The sequence below is a fragment of the Diceros bicornis genome, chromosome 33 (assembly GCF_020826845.1).
Source record: "Diceros bicornis minor isolate mBicDic1 chromosome 33, mDicBic1.mat.cur, whole genome shotgun sequence".
In the NCBI taxonomy this organism is placed as follows: Eukaryota; Metazoa; Chordata; class Mammalia; order Perissodactyla; family Rhinocerotidae; genus Diceros; species Diceros bicornis.
Window position 1 is genome coordinate 9,606,237 of NC_080772.1, and position 15,138 is coordinate 9,621,374.

At 39.8% G+C, this 15,138-nt stretch overlaps 1 protein-coding gene and 1 pseudogene across 2 annotated transcripts in view; one reads left to right on the forward strand and one right to left on the reverse strand.

Annotated features, from left to right (window-relative positions):
• Positions 1-1,983: 1,983 nt before the first annotated feature.
• On the reverse strand, positions 1,984-11,572 carry LOC131396487 (monoacylglycerol/Diacylglycerol O-acyltransferase-like; annotated as a pseudogene).
• A 51-nt stretch (positions 11,573-11,623) lies between these two features.
• The window catches only part of TGS1 (trimethylguanosine synthase 1), a 43,029-nt gene continuing 39,514 nt past the window's right edge, over positions 11,624-15,138 (forward strand). Inside the window, exon 1 of one of the 2 annotated variants that reach the window (XM_058528718.1) lies at positions 11,624-11,881. In XM_058528718.1, coding sequence (XP_058384701.1) covers positions 11,778-11,881 — 104 coding nt within the window. In that variant the 5' untranslated portion in view covers positions 11,624-11,777. The remainder of the gene's footprint in view (positions 11,882-15,138) is intronic. The other variant, XM_058528717.1, reaches the window with a different exon arrangement.

A 15,138-nucleotide genomic window follows, 5' to 3' on the forward strand; every position in this document is an offset into this window, starting at 1 on the left:
GTATAGGCATTATGCTGCACATAAGAATCAGAATTTTTTGAAAAATAACAGAGCTCTTACATTATATATAGTATGAGGGTAAAATTTAACTTCAAAATAGAAAACACTGGATAGATTCTTGTACAAAGATACTTACAGTAAACAAATTATAAATAAATTATGATTCAGTAGGTAACTGACTAAAGTAGTTACAAGATTTACAGAGTTCCATGTAGTCATTAGAAGTCACTAAGAAGGCTAAGTGGCACAAAAAATACTAGTCTGCCACATACATAAAAAATGATACACGCACCACAATTTTAACAGAACTTAATGTATGGTAAATTTTAGATGACTATTATTTTCCTCTTTATATTTTTTTATATCTGCCATGTTTTTACAATGAAAATTTTATTAGTTAAAAAATCCCTTTGAAGAGTCTTTAAAAAGCATGAATTAAAATGATTTGACACCAATACCAAGTCCAAATATGCACACAAATACCTACTACATATGTTACTAAAGAACAGGGTAAAGAAAATCATTTTAAAAAGTATCACTTACCCTAATAAAATATAATGTTATCATAATAAAACATTAAAACAGGCTAAGAACTACATATTTTACCTCTTCTGAGCTATAAGTGCACATCTAAAAATACCTCAAAACATAAATAAATAAAAATACCTCAAAATTATATATTCTACTACAAAATAAGTTTAGTGCTTGAATTTATCCAAATTAATCATTCCTCCTGAAATATAAATTCAAATTCCTTACAATATACATTATCCTGAAATATAGGGGGTGTATATACGAGAGGGGGATGTATATTCCCAATGAGTATTGTAAACGATGCTACTGAATTTTTCTATCACTGTTTTAAAGACAATGAACAGTAGCAGTCTACACAGATGCAGTCTCTGCAGACATACACACGTGGAATGCTGCAGTATCATCTTGCCTTATATAAAACAACATGAGAGGGTATGAGAGTTGTACTGACTGGCAAGACCACTAGTACTAATGAGTAAATATTAAGAACTCAAAACATCAAAGATATATGGTTCCTGTTTGCAAACCTGCTGAATACCACTACTTATGACCCTGAATCCCCAACCTGGGACAAACTTACCACACAGCACAGATCACAACAGCACAGGCCTTAGAGCCTGATATCTGAGGTTGTATCCTGGCTCTTCTTCCTAGCTTCCTACTGTGATTTGGGCAAATAACAACCTCTCTGTTCCTCAGTTTCCTCATGGGAAAACTGTAAAATGGAGATAATACACAGAATCTATCTATTATGTTAAAAAGTTTAAAAGAACTAATGCACATTAAGCATTTGACAGTATATGGCATAGTAAGAGCTCAAAAGAGATTTGTAAGTACGTATGTAGTTTGAAAATGACAACACGTTAGCCTAATTAGCATGTCATTGGTGATCCTTGCTAACAGCAGCCTATACTTCAGTGATGTATATATCCTCAAGTGTCTATTTCAAAATCTGTGCTTCCTTCCATGTCTTTCTGTGAAACCACCTTGATGCTCAACAACATGATACAGAAAGCACATCTTTGTACATGTATATTGAACTCTCAGTATTTTTGTATAGTCCAAAAACAAAAGAGACCAACAAATAAGGTAAAAATTGGTAGAGAAAAACACCAAGTCCTTGAAAATAGGTGACTAGAGGGCAATTTTCATGATAGCCAAACGAAGAAGACCCAATCATTAAACATACAACATGACAATCTCTCAAATACTAGAGAAAAGAATGAATATGCTGGAGAGAAACTTATTGCTATCTCATTTATTCAGAAAGACATAACGACTGCTGAAATGAATCAAACAGAAAATGGGTAAATTATGGTATACAAATTATATTTAATTTAATATTATTTATATTATTTATTTTATATTAATATTTATATTATTTATATTAAATATTACTTAATAATATTAAAAATATTATTTCATTTTTTTAAAATCTCTACACTGGGAAAGTCAAACTTACTTTGAACAAAGTGGAAGTAAATTATAAATAAAGCATTTTCGAAACAGTTTTCTACATAGTTTTAATTAGTCTCTTACTCTTTTAGATATCTTAAATATAAATTTTTATATTTTAGCTTATAGTAATGGCCTACACTGCTGCGTGGTTTTTTGCTTAATGGAAACTTATGTGTTTGGAAGAAAACATTTTAAGAAAGACATATTTATGCACAACGCATACAAATAGATGACAGGAAATAGTAAATATCCCGTCCATTATACTTTTCAGTAGCTTGTCAATCAATAAAACAGAATGATAATATAGTTTCAGTACCACACACATGGAGAGCAACACACAGAGATCAAAGTAATCTTGCTTACCATGCCAAACTGCTGCATGTCCATCCCACAGAGTTGCCACCGTCTTCCTTGCACCATCCCATAAATTATGAGAATATGCTTCTTTTAATACATTCTTCCTCTTATAAATGTGTAAGAAAATAATAGTAAGGTAGAGAAGAAAGATAGTAAAGTAAGGAAGTATTAAAAGTATTAGTGGTGTAAAAACCCACAAGAGATAGTTTGCAAAATTCAAATAGTCCTCTAATTGCTCCACACCAAACCATTCTTCGAGTATGTGAATCAGACAAGTCATATAGGGCATGGAATCCTGTCCCACACCACAGGTTTGATTATTGTCTATCATTTTTCTTTAGGTGAAAATGACAAATTCAGTCTCTTTCTTCCTTGTCATGGCAGGTCTTTAACTTTGTCACTAGAAGGGAAAAATAATCCAATGTTACTCTCTTCACAGCTGAAAAGTTAAATGTTTTAGTATACCTAAATACTATATAGAGTCCTTTCTTAATACCACAAATCAGTAGATTGTTAATGGTTAATTTTGCTGCAGATTTAAATGTGAAAATTATAACATTTTATCCATTCACTCATGAAGCACGTTGGGTCCAGCTTCTGAAACAACTCACAAGCGATCACTGAGAGAGGAAAATGAAGTTGATGAAGAATGAAATCTCAGATTGATCTTAATAATCTGACTTACATCTTAAGTAGATCATATTGAACATCTGTATCTTAAACTAGGTTATGTTGAGATAACTCTGTTCTTTACCAAAGAAAACATCAATATCTGACTCGATAAAAGTAACCCAATTCTTTAAGAAATGATGACATACATTTTTGGGTACTGTCTTTTATAAGCAGGTTTATAGACAAGTTCTCTGTTCTTTTGATGTTATGCAATAATAAAAATTTATCAGTATCATTTTTATCTTATCTTAAGTCTTAATGACTGAAAATACAGTCATTAATACACATAATAAAATACAGTGACAATTATGTCACTCTCTAAACCAGTCACTTAACTTACCAGAAATTAGACAAATATCTTGTCCCAAGCTTCAACGTATGTACTCTGGAAAACAGTATACAAATGGAAGAAAAATATGATTAAAAAAAGATTATCATTAATACCTAGAGTGAGAATTTCCATAAAATAAATAGCAGGAGACATTCACCCATGTGTGACAAATATGATTGCAGCCTCACACTAGTGTATCACAATTAAAAATTATACTCACGCTACCAATGCTTTAGTGAGGACACCTCTATGCACTGTTTACCATTATATAAAGCCCCACCTGAGATTTTTTTTTAATTCAAAGCTATAAAAAACTTTGCTTCTTCAGAGAAAAAGTATGAAGTTAAGATATGTAATTGACTATGCCTCTTTTTAGTAACTCTGCCAGATAATAAGCTGATGGTCAAACATGGTATTCGATGATACAATCGTATTAGCCCTTTTGATCATGTTCTGCTACATAAGATTTCCTTCTTCCATCCCTATTTTCTCTATTCTTGAATCTATTCTTAGAGATATTTTATCATTATTCCAAACTACATAATCTTAATGAAAATCATCTCAATTCCTTTGTGGATGAGGCAGGCAGTGACTAAATGAAAGGAAGGGATGGAGGGAGAGGGAGAAACAGATATACAAGAGCAATTATATGTTGTCTTTATGCCAAGATTATCTTGCTAACTGGCATTAGCAGGGCACGCACTTTTACGTGTTCTTCCAGGGATGGAGGATTTAGTCTAACTTCCTTGTAGCCAACAGCGTTTACTTGTGAGAAATCTGGGCCTATTATGGGAACAGAAGGTGACAGCACAGATTAAGCCCACACCCTGGGCTTTATTTACATTAATTCTAATCAATCCATCTAAAGAGTTGAACCACTATAATTTACCAGTATTTGATCATTTAGAATGCAACATAGCAAAACTCATTACTTTTTGAAATGAGAGCTTTCCCCACTAGGATGGCTATAATCAAAAAAATGGAAAATAACAAGTGTTGATGATAATGTGGAGAAATCAGAACTTTCATACATTGCTGGTAGGAATGTAAAATGGACAGCCACTGTGGAAATCAGTTTGGCAGTTCCTCAAAAAACTAAACATAGAGTTACCATATGACCCAGCAACCACTCTTAGGTATATATCCAAAAGGACTGAAAGCATACATTCACACAAAAATCTGTATATGAATGCTGACAGCAGCATTCTTCATAATAGCCAAAAAGTGGAAACAACCCAAAATGTACTATACCCATACAATAGAGTATTACTCAGCCATAAAAAGGAATGAAGTACTGGTTCATGCTACAATATGCATGAACTTTGAAAATATACTAAGCAAAAAAAAGTCAGACACAAAAGGCCACATTTTGTATGATTTCATTTATATGAAATACCAAGAATAGGTTAATCCATAGAGCTAGAAAGATTAGCGGTTGCCAGGGGCTGGGAGGAGGGGACAACAAGTGACCGCTAATGGAAACAGAGGTGTCTTTCACAGATAATAAAAATGTTCCAGAATTTTATGAACAGACACTTTCCCAAGGAAGATATACAGACGGCCAAGAGGCACATGAAAAGATGTTCAACATCACTAATCATCAGGGAAATGCAAATCAAAACTACACTAAGATATCACCTTACACCCATTAGAACGGCTATAATCACCAAGCCAAAACCAACAAATGTCGGAGAGGTTGTGGAGAAACGGGAACCCTCATTCACTGCTGGTAGGAATGCAAACTGGTGCAGCCTCTATGAAAAATAGTGTGCAGATTCCTCAAAAAATTAAAAATAGAAATACCTTATGATCCAGCTATCCCACTACTGGGTATCTATCCAATGAACCTGAAATCAACAATCCAAATAGGCTTATGCACCCCTATGTTCATTGCAGCATTATTCACAATAGCCAAGGGCAAGCAACCCAAGTGTCCCTTGACTGATAATTGGATAAAGAAGATGTGATATATATATACAATGGAATACTACTCAGCCATAAGAAAGACAAAATTGTCCCATTTGCAACAACATGGATGGACCTGGAGGGTATTACGTTAAGTGAAATAAGCCAGAGAGAGAAAGACAAACACCACATGATTTCACTCATATGTGGAAGATAAACTAACACACGGACAGAGAGAACTGTTTGGCGGTTACCAGGGTTAAGGGAGTTGGGGGGTGGGCATAAGGGGGGAAGGGATGCATGTATAGGGTGACTGACAAACAATAATGTACAACTAAAATTTCACAATGTTATAAACTATTAAGACATCAATAAAAAAAAGAATAGCTGCAGCTCTGCATGCAGATGAACAGGGATTGAAACAATTATGCAAAAAGGAAAAGTACTAGGAAAAGCAGTAGAATCTGAGCTAACTCATTTTTTTTTGAACCAAGAGCATTAACATGCATTTGTTAAAAAAAAATGTTCCAGAATTAGATAGCAGTGATGGTTGTACAACTTTGTGACTACACTAAAAACCACTGAGTTATACATTTTAAAATGGTGAATGTTATGGTGAATTACACCTCAATAGAAAAAGTTTTTAAATATTGTTAATAAATCAAAATTTATGACAGCCTCTCAAATATGTTAAAAGGAGCTTTTCAAAGGCCTAAAAACCAATTATTTTAATATCCGACTCTTAATGCTTAATACAATTGCCCCCAACGAGCTAGTCTCATTTCCGATTTTTAATAAGATTGTAAAATCTTGTGGTTTTAAAACCTTCTTTAGTACCTCCCCCCACCCAAATTGGTAATAGAACTACCCTTTCTCACCTCACTCACATTCTGATTTAATATATACACTTAAGAAACACAGTAAAGGGAAGGGAGACAGTGCAGAGGCAGAGTTCCAGTGAGAGAGGTTACACGGAAACCTTCACGAGATCTAGCAGTCCCTCAACAGGCCGCAGTGTGCTGCGTGCAAGAACCTTCTCCACAAATGGTCATCCCCGATTTTGATTTAAACCCTTCCAGAACAGAAAACTCAAAAGGTGTCCCATTCCATCTTCAGAACTATCCATTGAACTGCTAAAAATATCTTCCCTATACTTACCTCACTGTACTCTTCCCTACTGGGGAAGAGTTCTGCACCGTAGAAACTCTTCCATTAGACCATCTCTTAAGTTTCAGCACAGCTATCATGAGCTGCAAAATCCCCTTTTCTAGTCAAAATCCTTAGTTCTTTCAACCACTCCTCAGACCTTGGTTTCATAATTTGTCACCACTCAGGTCACTCCCTGTGATTGACTCTAGTTATGATATTGAGAGAAACTTGTACATTAACCCATCTGTGCCTCAGTTTGCTGAGATCTGTAAAACTGGGATAATAACAGGATAATCTGTAAAATTGGGATAATAACAGTACATATAAAACTGGGATAATAACAGTATATAACAGATCTGTAAAAGTGGGATAATAATAATCAAAGGATAATAGGTGTTATGGAGAAAAATATACAGCAGGGAAAGAGGAATATGGAGTTCTATAAAAGGCAATAGGGTAGGAGTGGGGAGGGGGTCGGTATGTCACATAGGGTAGTCTGGGGAGGCCTCTAAAACACCCATTTGAACAGGGACCTGAAGAAGTGAGAAAGTAAACCATGTGGGCATTTGGAAGAGAATCCCTGGCTAAAAGAACAGTAAGTACAAAGGATGTGCGCTTGGTGTGGTCTGAGGAGCAGCAAGGTCGGCAGGCTGAGGAAGAGAGATAGGGAGAGCAGTCAAAAATGGACAGAGAGAGGTAGCACTGTAAAACTTTGCAGGCCAGCTTTTATAGAAGTGGGATGGACATGGCATCAGAAGGGTGAGATTGCCTGACCTGGGTTTTAAATGACTGCTGGGTTGAGAATACCCTGTCCAGGGAGCAAAAAGGAAGTCACTGCAATCACCGAGGTGACTGATGAAAGCGCCTTAGACAAGTGTGCAGACTGAAGGTGCTAAGAGAGGGTCCGTTTCTGGCTATGTTTTGAAGATAAAGCCAAGAGGATTTGCTGGTGAATGAATGTAGAACGTGAGTGAGAAAGAGGTCTGGGACGACCCCCTGGTTTTTTGGCAACATGGGTTTGTATTCTGGGAGGCTCTGCCACTTACTGTGTGACCTTGGCAAGTTACTTAACATTTCTCTGCCTCAGTTTCCCCCTCTGTAAATGGGGATAATAACAGTACTTACCTAATAAGACTGTTGTGAAGATTATATGTAAAAAAAGCTTAGAAGAGTGCCTTCCACTCTACAAGTGCTAAATAAGTATTGCTATTATTATCATCATCGTCACCATCATTATTATTATTAGCTTGCTTGTGGAAAGATGGAGGTGCAGGAAGAACAGGTGTGGGGGAGGATAGAGATCAGGAAGTCAGTTTTGAACGTGTTAAGATTCTACTGGACATCAAGTGAAGATGTTAAAGAGACAGCTGGACATAAGTAGAGTTTAGTAGGAAGGTCAGGGCTAGAGAAGTTTATCTGGGAATTGGAGACATATAGACAGTACTGAAAACCATGAAACTAAAGAAGATCCCTCTAGGGAATGAATATAGAATAAAAAAGAATTTCCAGAATAAATATAGAATAAAAAAGAGCCTTGGGACACTCAACATTTTACATGTTGGGAAGACAATGAGGAACCAGCATCCTCCTTCCAGGAGTGGCATCCTGGACGTCAAAGTAAGAAAGTGTTTCAAGAAGGAAGGAGTATCCAGCTGTTTTGAAAGTTGCTGAGGTCCAGTAAGATAAGGAATGATAACTGATCACTGGATTTTACAACACAGAGGCACTGGCAAGCCCTGATAAGAACTGTTTTGATACAGTGGGGATGATAGTCAGGTGGAGTAAGTTCAAGAACGAATGGGAGGAAATGAATTGGAAACAGCAGATATGGAAAACTCTTAGAGGAATACTGCTACAAAAAGGAACAGAGAAACAGGCATCTAGAGGGGAACGTGGGTCAAGTCTGTTGTTGTTTTAAGATGAGAGAAAATGCAGCAGTTTTTAATACCAGTAATAACGTGTCAATGGGAGCCTGAGAAAAGGGTGATGCAGGAGAGGAGATAACTGTTGAGGCCTGTCCTTGACTAGGCCCGAGGGCACAAAACACAGTGTACAAGAGAGGGGATAGCCCAAGAAGACTTACGTCACTGCGTCATTCATTTATTTACTCAACAAATATTTATGACTAAGTAGTCTGTGCTCGAACTACTCTAAACACCAGGGATACATCCGTAAGCAAAATCAATAGTTACATGAGAGAATCTACATAAAGCACTTAGAATAATATGTGCTTTTGGCACCTGACAAATGCCAACTAAATACAGACAGATCTGAACTATGTTCATCCAAATCTTTTATAAAAATATGGACAAAGACAGTGTCCTAAAACTTGCCCCTAGAGAACTATCAGTGGAGTTTGAATAACATGCTTTGAGTTGATAAAATTTAACTTACTTTTGATAATATGAGAAAATGGCTTTAGAACTCATTGAATGCAACCTCTTAATTTTGAAGAAAAAAGTTAAAAACAGAAAGCCAAGTTGACTTGCCCAAAGTTACTAAATTAATTCAGTGAAGAATCAAGAGCCAAAATTAAAACCCAGTTCTCCTACTTCCTACTCAGGTTTTCATTACGCTTTCTTTGATCTCTCTCTCGCTCTCTGACAGAAAGGCTGAAAATATTATGACTGCAATTTCTGTCTTCCCTCTACTTCTGCCTGGCCCTTCTTCCCCTCCGATTTACCAGAGGCTGTACTTGACTCCTTACCACTTTATTTTAATCCAATAAAAATTCTAATTGTTAAAAGATTTTTCAGGGAGATATAATATTTTAGTTACCAAAATTCCAGGTTATTTCCTATTTAAAAAAATCTATGATAAAACACAGTCCTATGCATCACATTTAAAGTATCTTAATTTTCTCATCTGGAATTCATGTAACTTGTAAGAAAGAGTTGACAGGCTGAAATATTACCATGTTGATACTGATAGTGAGGAATATTTCCTATTATTGACTTTACAGATGTTTAAAATCAGAATATTTCAAAAATGGATAAATCAGAACAGAGGATTTTTTGGTTTGTTTTCTACAAAACCTTAAAGAAATAAATCTGTTTTTAAACACCCATTACCAGTACTTTTTGCCAGTCCTGGTGGTCTAGTGGTTAAGATTCACCCCCTCGGCCCAGGTTCATGTCCCAGTTAGGGAACCACACCACCCATCTGGTGGTTGTCATACTGCGGCAGCTGCGTGTTGCTGTGTGCTGGAAGCTGTGCCACGGGTATGTTAAACACCAGCAGGGTCACCCATGGCGGACAGGTTTCAGCGGAGCTTCTAGACTAAGACAGGCTAGGAAGCAAGACCTGGCCACCCACTTTCAAAAAAATTGGCCATGAAAACCCTATGAATAGCAGCAGAGCATCATCTGATACAGTGCTGGAAGGACGAGAGGATGGCGCAAAAGACCAGGCAGGGTTCTACTCTGCTGTCCACAGGGGCGCTAGGAGTCAGCATCCACTGGACAGCCTAACAACAAACCAGTTCTACCACCATGAATGGTAGCAGATGCATTTCTTACTTTCAGTATATGAGCCACATTGAGGATATGCTGAAAATGCCAATTAAAAGAAATACTCACTGAAACACAAATTAACTTTCCCTTTTTCTTTTTGCATTTTTAATAGTGGTTTAACAGGAGTTTAGTACTCAGTTTTAGCGACTAAGCATTCTATTTCAAACAGTCAATAAAGCTGAAGTTTATCTAATATTTCAGCTAAGGTATCCGCCAAACTCAACCTTTTTATCTTTAAAACAATACCTTTTAGATTTCAAGCTTCAAACTCTACGTTCTGATATGAATTACCTTTCAAGGATTCTTTTTTTTTAATCCTAGGATGTCCTTCAATTTCTAGCTAAAATCTTCCAGTGCTTGATAATTACTGCTCTACCCTTATTTTCTTAACCCAGCCTCATCCGTAAAATGTTGCTCATCAGCACTCCTACCTTCTTGAGTCACTAAAAGGAGCATCTCTCTGACATCAAAGGCAGCAGTAAGGATGTGGGAATAAACATTTCATATGAAAATTAATCTTCTATTTCCACCCACCAATAAATGTGGCCAAAATATTAGTGACTGTCCTAAATGTCTGGATTTTTACCTCAGTTTTTATATACTCTAAAGAAAGAGCAAACCAATTTCAGCATCAAATGGAAAACCCAGCCCTAACCGCTCCAACAACCGTCAAGTCTGAACGTGCTTCTTTGAGGAGGCTGCCTGGGCAGTCTCGACGAACACCGCGCACCCAAGACCGCCGGCTTTTTTCAAATGTAGAGTGCTGCTCCAGTTTTGACATCCTGATTACGTGCACATGTAACTTTTTTATCAACCAGCAGCTTGAGGGCAGAGACCTGTATCACAAGCTGCAAACCGCAGGGACCCAGACAGTGCCTGGCGCCTAAAAAGTATTGGGCACCCACACTACCCACAGCACAGAGAAGAGGTGTGATATGCACGGTTCCCTCAGTGCCTTCCGCAGCCCTGGGAAGCAGGCACTACTGATCGCCCCACTTTACAGACAATCACGACGAGGCTCAGACAGGCTAAGCCGCCTGCGCGGGTCACACAGGTAGCACAAGGGGCACAGACCAGGATTCGAAGCCTGACCATCTGCAGGCGCACGCTCACCCTCCACCCCGGCGGCGGCTCGGCTGCGCTCCCGGCATCTCCACAGCCTCCCCGAGCTTCCACACCAGCAGGCTCGGCTGCGCTCCCGGCATCGGGAGGTCACCGGGCCAGCCCCCGGCCTCGCGTGCGGCGAGCTGAGACCACACGCAGGTTTCCGGGCGCGAGGGGAGATGCGGGGCGAGGAGAACCGGCTCGCGGGGCCCCCCCCGGTGCCTGAGCCCAACACCGAGCCCGGCGGGGAGCGAGCCGCCCGCCCCGGGAGACTGCACGCGCGGCCCGGGCCGCTCCCAGCCCCGCGCGTCTGACGCGCCGTCGGGCGCCGGGCGGGGAGGAGCGCGGGGAGACCACGGCGGGCGCCCACGCACCTCGGGCGGGAGGGAGCAGAGGCGGCTCGCCCTCACCCTCGAGCAGCGGCGGGGGCTCTCCGGTGGCTCAGCGGCCGCGGGAAGCGGAGAAACTGGAGCGGTTGGCTCAACCTGTGAGGAAAAAGTCGAACGGCGCTGCGGCTGCAGCCCGGGCGGGGTTGAGTGTGACACCGCCCGTCGCCCCGCCCCTTCCCGTGGCCTCCGGGAGCCACTTCCGGTGGCGGCTCCGCAGCCTCCTCCCGCCTGGAGCGGCCCCGGGCTGGTTCCTGACTCGCCCCAAGACGGGCCGGCGAGGCCTCCTCCGGTCTCCAGGAACCGAGCAGAGGCCGGGCGGCCGGTCCCGCGCCGTTTACCGCAGGGCTGCCTCCACCGAGGTGGAGGATGTGCTGCGAGAAGTGGAGCCGCGTGGCCGAGATGTTTCTCTTCATCGAGGACCTGGAGGAGGACTATAAAATCCTTTGCCTCTGCTCCAGGGCGTTCGTGGAGTAAGTAAAAACGTGTTCCTCGTCGTTTCTGGCACCGTGGTTGCCCAGGAATGGACGTGTTGAGCACTAGTTGTAAGTGATCCCGGAAACCACGACCAGAGGCCTTGGCCCTTGGGCATGGTGATGTTTAAGCAGCGGCAGCACAAGTCCTCACACTGCGGAGTGGCGGCCTGCTGCCCTGAAGTGAGGGAGTGGGTCTCCTCTGTAGGCTGTTAGGGGAAGTGCGGGAGCTCGTAGATGCCATTTTGTATTTATAAATTGAGGGGGCATTTCAAAATTGGGGGAAAGTGATATGTAAAATGCAGTCTCTTTCATGGACGTGACGTCGCAAGGTGAAGGTTTGAAAATGGGTAACTTGTTTTGGTTAATATCTTTTTTAAAACCTTAAGATTTGCTAAAGCGCAAACGCACATAAGTAGGACTTCTGATTACCTGAGATACAAGATTTAGCTACATTTACATCAGTTTTTGAGCTGTCTTTATTTTTGGGAAATATTTGTTTCGGGTAAAAATTGCCCTGCATGGAAGATAGCTAGCGGGCAGGAAAAAAAATGACTAAAGAATTGGATTCTAGGGGTAGTTTTCTTTATATTAGATGTGTACATTTAGCCACTTAAATCTTTTCTTTTAATCTCTAAAACAAGTATATTTATCCTAATCATTTTAATTGTTAGATAGAACTTGCAGAAGTGAATTTTATGTGACAGACTTTTAATATAGTTTAATGTAGTAGAATTTAAGTTTGAAGAAATTCTTACTATTCATCATGTGTTTTTGTGGAGTAATCAGAAAATTAATGCAAAAAGAAATTAAACACTGTGCTAAATTTAATGTAGAAAGTATTATCTTTTCATTCGTGTATGCATGTATTCATTCGATGAATGCTTTTTGTGCTTCTTTGTATTAAGTCCTGGTGGGCTCTGGGGAACAAGACACAGCCCATCCCTATGTCCTTTGAGTTTACTTTCTAGCAAGGGTGATGAATAGTAAGACAACTGTTACATAAGCAGTTGGTTAATTATAGTTGTAAGTGCTGTGGGAGAGAAGTACAGGATGCTATGGCAGCAGAAACCTAACCTTTGCCCACAGATCACAGAGATTTAATTTCGAGAAAGTAGTGTTTGAAAAGAGGTGTGAAGAGTGTGTGGAGATAAACTGGGATGTGTTTGAGTGGGAGGAAGCATTCCCAGAAGCAAAACTCTGTAAAAGTCTTGAGGGAGCAAAAGAAGCCTGTGTAACTGAAACAGAACGGCTGGGAGGGGAAGATAGAAGACAGGGTTGATGAGGGAGGCAGGGTCAAATATGCAGGACTTTGTAGAAGACAGGTTACTCCGGCAGCAGCGTGGGGGGTGGTTCCGAGGAGGAGAACCACTTAAAATCATTTTCCAGGCTACAGATGATGGTGGCTTGGATTAGGATTGGTGGCAGTGGAAATGGAGAAAGAAGGAATTATAGCAGAAAAATTGTTGAGTTGAGGGGATTGGATTCAATGTAGGGGAATAAACGAAAGATAAAGGATGGGAAGGAGGAAACTAGGTCAAGGGTAACACCTTGGTTTCTGGTTTGAATTGATGCCTTTCTCTGAGATAAAGATCACGGGAGAGTGATAGGTTTTTATTTTGGGACAGTAGTGAGAAGACAGTCAATTTTGTATGTTTTAATTTTGGAGTACTATGAGATATCCAAGGGTGGATGTTATAGATGGTTGGATATATTGGTTTGGAGCTCTGGCGAAGTCTGGGCTGGTCTTAAAAACTTGAGCCATTCTAGTGCAGATAGTAATTGAAGCCATTAATTTATCACTTAAGGGTGGGGGGGTGTGGGATCCATCCTTGAAGAATTCCAACGTTTTTTAAAGATTAAACGAGAAGAGATGGATTAACTGAGAAAGAGGTAGAATGCAAGTATACTGTCACCAAACATTTGAGGGAAGGAGTACATTGGAAAGCTGGTACTGTAACAAGCTATATGAGAACTAAAAAATATCCACTTGAATTGGTAAAAAATTTTTTAAAAATCTGCTAGATTAGGGCCGGCCCCGTGGTGTAGTGGTTAAGTTCGTGCGCTCTGCTTTGGCAGCCCAGGGTTCACGGGTTCGGATCCTGGGTGTGGACCTATGCACCACTCATCAGGCCATGCTATGGCAACGTCCCACATACAGAATAGAGGAAGATGGGCACAAATGTTAGCTCAGGGCCAATCTTCCTCAGCAAAAAGAAAATCTACTAGATTGTTGACTTGCTCAGTGCCGGGCAGTAATTGCTTTACATTTCATACTTTTTTTTTTTTTTCCGTTTAAGCGTTCCAGCAGTCCCCTGAGCTGGGATGTTTTCTTCCTATCCTTACTTTATTCAAGTAGAAAACTGAGTTTCAGTAATGGCCTAAAAAAAAATCAGACAGCCGGGTAAGTGGCAGCCCTGCTTTCTACCCCAGGTCTGTGTTGACTCCATAGCCTTTCCACTATCCCACTAATTAGTCTAGAACATATGATTTTATTGAATCTTCCCAATTGAGTATTTAAGTGGTCTAAAGTCACTAGGACAACTGGAGCCTTATTAAAATATTTTAATGTATTTTATTTGAGATAGAGAACTATTCTGGAAATTGAAGAACCTGTGTTTACATCTCATCATGCCCATGTGACTGGTGGTGAGCACAACAAAATCATTTGAATGTGTTTTTTCCCACAAAATTTCTCATTTATTCACCATGTATATCAGCCACCCATGTGTCAGGCACTGTAATAAAAAGATGACTTAGGCACGGTAGTGATGATTGTTGTATTCAGAGGTGTGATGATGAGCTGCTTAGGGCTCTTAGGGGAGCAGTATCTTAGTGGGGTCACTACAGTGCAGGTCTGGTCTCCAGCTTTACGATTCAGTTCAGCAGTTAAAGTTTATTTAGTCCTTACGATGTGCCAGGTCCAGATACTCATCCAGAATCATTATGCTCTTTGGCTTGAGTTACACTGACCAAATTCAAAGATTGCTTTATAGAGAACACTTAGCAAGTATAACAGAAAATTCTTTGAATATCAGGCATCAGAAATACATCTTTCTCAGTGATGAATGTTCTTGGAGATTCTTGAAAGTTGCCCTAAGTAAGAAACAGTTGTCATAAAAATTTAAAAGCTAGCATTCTCTCTCTTACTGCTAATCTTTCGGCCTCAGATTATCTGTAGCCTTGTGATGTACGAGTAATAACCTTGGATACCTGTTTCACCTCTCACCCATGAAGAAGTGTCTTTCTGCTCCTAC